At 53.5% G+C, this 3373-nt stretch overlaps 1 protein-coding gene across 1 annotated transcript in view; it reads left to right on the top strand.

Moving 5' to 3' along the window:
• Positions 1 to 3373, top strand: part of VOLCADRAFT_101106 (uncharacterized protein) — a gene marked incomplete at both ends in the record, with an annotated part of 9984 nt that overhangs the window by 4864 nt on the left and 1747 nt on the right. Inside the window, one exon of the mRNA XM_002959558.1 lies at positions 983 to 1071. Within this exon, the coding sequence (XP_002959604.1) occupies positions 983 to 1071 (89 nt within the window). The remainder of the gene's footprint in view (positions 1 to 982; positions 1072 to 3373) is intronic.

Here is a 3373-nt window from a genome sequence, read left to right as displayed (position 1 = left end):
TCTGTGCATTTCCTTGTTGACGTTGCCTTATGTACGTCATTGTACAGTTTTGCAGGGCGTTACGTCTTGTTCGTTAGTTGGTTGTAAAGCGCTGTTGTCTGTTGTGGGTTTTTGTGGTTGTGCCGCATGCGACGTGCTTGTGCAGTCTTCTTTTGTTTGCATCATAAAGCAGATCATGGCCGGGCAGCAGATCAGCAGCTGATAGGCAAAACAGCAGATCAGCAACATCTAGGAAAGACAGCAAACTAGACCAGCTTACCGGCTTTTAGCAGCACGTGTGCCGTGGTGTGGTGTATTGTGCTGCATGACAATGTAACTATTTTGTAAGTGTCGATTTGTAAGATTTTATGTTGCATAATTCATATTGCATCCTGAATAAATTAATAATATTTTACTCATGATTATTTCCTTAAAGCATTAAAGATAAATTGTACGTCAAGTAGATGTACTGTACAATTTTGTTGTTTATACGCAATATACATTAAAGTAAAGTTTTGTATAATGTATTATCGTTACGTGATGCTTCCGACGTCAGCGTGTCGTCCCCAGCGGGATCATTGTGTGCGTGTGTGCGTGTGTGTGTGCGTGTGTGTGTGTGCGTGCGTGCGTGTGTGCGTGTGTGCGTGTGTGTGTGTGTGCGTGCGTGCGTGTGTGTGTGTGTGTGTGTGTGTGTGTGTGTGTGTGTGTGTGTGTGTGTGTGTGTGCGTGTCTGTGTGTGTGCGTGTGTGTGTGTGTGTGTGTGCACGCGCACGCCTGTATACGTATGTGTGGGTATGTGTGGGGGTGCTACTGTTTTTACTTGTGATGGAGAATTCCCAACTGCCCGCGATCCGCCTGTGTGTGTGCTTATTAGTACGTTTCTGCTCATGTTGTTTTGCCGTGCAAAGTCTGTGCTCGTTGCGTCCCCTGCTAGCTGATTAACAGCGTGCCTGTGTGTGTATTTCCCCGCCCACCTCCCGCCCGATCCCCCCGCCGGTCTGAGCGAGCCTGGGCGAGGACTTCCAACAGGACAACATGTATCGGCGCGACGAGCCGTCGCCACCGCCGTACATCGCCGTCATGTGTGAGAATGTAAGTACGAGAGGGGCCTCGTTTCACACGTCCCCATGCCGTCTTGCAACGCTTTGCCATAGCATGTCGGATTTGGGATGCCGGATTTGGATTGCCGACCACCAATCAATCTGCATCATCAACCCTTTGTTGTGGTATGCATGATGGCATGGCATGGTCGAGGGTCGTTTGGTTCCATCTCTTGAGTTTTGTTAATATCTGTTGCGAATTCGGCCACTCCGAAACCGTTTCGTAGTGTGTATGCAACCCCGTCATCCCCGCCCGAATCCCCTCATCACTCGCTGCAACAACACCTGCCGGGTCTGGGCCGCCACCGTCATTTTCACCATCAGCATCACCGTCGACGTGGAAGACATGCCATTTTGATCGCCGTCGGCGTCTTGCCGTCGGCGTTTTGACGTCACGGGGTGTCGTACCACCGGTGAGTCTAAGCGATACTTAAATGCATGCCTTGTCTGTGCTGTGCACTTCCTTGTTGACGTTGCCTTATGTACGTCATTGTACAATTTTGCAGTGCGTCACGTCTTGTTCGTTAGTTGGTTGTAAAGCACTGTCTGTTGTGGGTTTTTGTTGTTGTGCCGCATGCGACGTCGGCGTCTCGCCATGGACGTCTCGCCGTGGACGTCTCGCCATGGACGTCTCGCCGTGGACGTCTCACTGTCGGTGTCTTGCCGTTGACAGTTCTTGTCGTGCATTTCCCTCCCTGGCCGCCGCTGCGGCTCTTCTCCTCTGGGCTTGCTGCCACCGCGACCTTTTTGCGGTGCATTTCCCTCCCCGGCCGCCGCTGCGGCTCTTCTCCTCTGGGCTTGCTGCCACCGCGACCTTTTTGCGGTGCATTTCCCTCCCCGGCCGCCGCTGCGGCTCTTCTCCCCTGGGCTTGCTGCCACCGCGACCTTTTTGCGGTGCATTTCCCTCCCCGGCCGCCGCTGCGGCTCTTCTCCTCTGGGCTTGCTGCCACCGCGACCTTTTTGCGGTGCATTTCCCTGCCCGGCCGCCGCTGCGGCTCTTCACCTCTGGGCTTGCTGCCACCGCGACCTTTTTGCGGTGCATTTCCCTGCCCGGCCGCCGCTGCGGCTCTTCTCCTCTGGGCTTGCTGCCACCGCGACCTTTTTGCGGTGCATTTCCCTCCCCGGCCGCCGCTGCGGCTCTTCTCCTCTGGGCTTGCTGCCACCGCGACCTTTTTGCGGTGCATTTCCCTCCCCTGCCGCCGCTGCGGCTCTTCACCTCTGGCATTGCTGCCACCGCGGCTTTTTCCTCTCATCACCCTTCTGCTTTCAAACCTACCATGCACAAAAGAAAGATGAAAAGGGAGACATCCTTGCTCAAACCACGACATTCGTTGCAAAGCAGGAAAACAAGGGAGTCCAAAGATATGGAGGATCGGTCGAGAAATATGGTTGTCATGGTGGAAGTTGTCCGTTGGAGATATGTTTGGTTGGAAGAGGTTGGCAGATGTTGATCCAGTTGGTGGACAGTTGGTGGACAGTTGGTGGTGACCGGCCGGTTTTATTGTCGTCGCTGGGTTTTGTGGATGGTAGCTAGCGTTATCTAACCAGCCAGCAGCTGCAGCCAGTTATATTGCCTAAATGGGCTACGCTACGCAGCTAGCAGCCAGCAGCCAACAACCAGCATCAGCGAGTGTGCGCGTGTCACGGCTGTTGCCGCGCGTGTACAGTCTGTCGTGTTTTCGTTTGTGGTGCCCACAGCCCTGGTTGTGCACAATTGATTTTCATTTGTTTGGGGATTACCTAATTAAGGGGAGACTACACCTTATTAAATAATAGATGAATAAATAAAGCTGAACCATGATATCTATTTCCGCTTTATTTATTTACTTATTTATTTACTCTGTTTTGAATATCTTATTATAGTTTAGTAATGCGCCTCAGCCTAATAAGCTAAGGCGTGCATTAGGGTGCCGGGGTTGTAGAGGTTATGGGTTTTCCCAGGCCTTTGCACCTCCTGTCACCGTATTTTTACTTTTTTCATTATGTAGTCAGCAGCAGCAGCAGCAGCAGCAGCCGGCAGATCAGCAAGCAGCTGCAGCAGTGGCCATGGCCCGGGCCCTTTATCGCCAGGGTTTGCGGCAGCTTCCCTGGTGCCAGGACCCGAATGCAGGGTCGACTGGCTGCCGGGACTCGGGGCGTACGAGTCGTCCGGCCTGCCGGCACCCGCACGCAGGGGCCGGCCGTACTTTTATAACGCCCGTCTCAGGTGGGTGGATGGGTGGGTGGGCGACGTGGGTGTGGGTGTGGTGCGTACTTCGTGACTTGGGTTCAACTAGTGGTCGCGGAAAAAGGCC

Source organism: Volvox carteri (genome assembly GCF_000143455.1).
Source record: "Volvox carteri f. nagariensis unplaced genomic scaffold VOLCAscaffold_366, whole genome shotgun sequence".
Taxonomy (NCBI): domain Eukaryota; kingdom Viridiplantae; phylum Chlorophyta; class Chlorophyceae; order Chlamydomonadales; family Volvocaceae; genus Volvox; species Volvox carteri.
The sequence above is the reverse complement of the archived record's forward strand: the minus strand, read 5'-3'. Positions and strand labels throughout refer to the sequence as shown.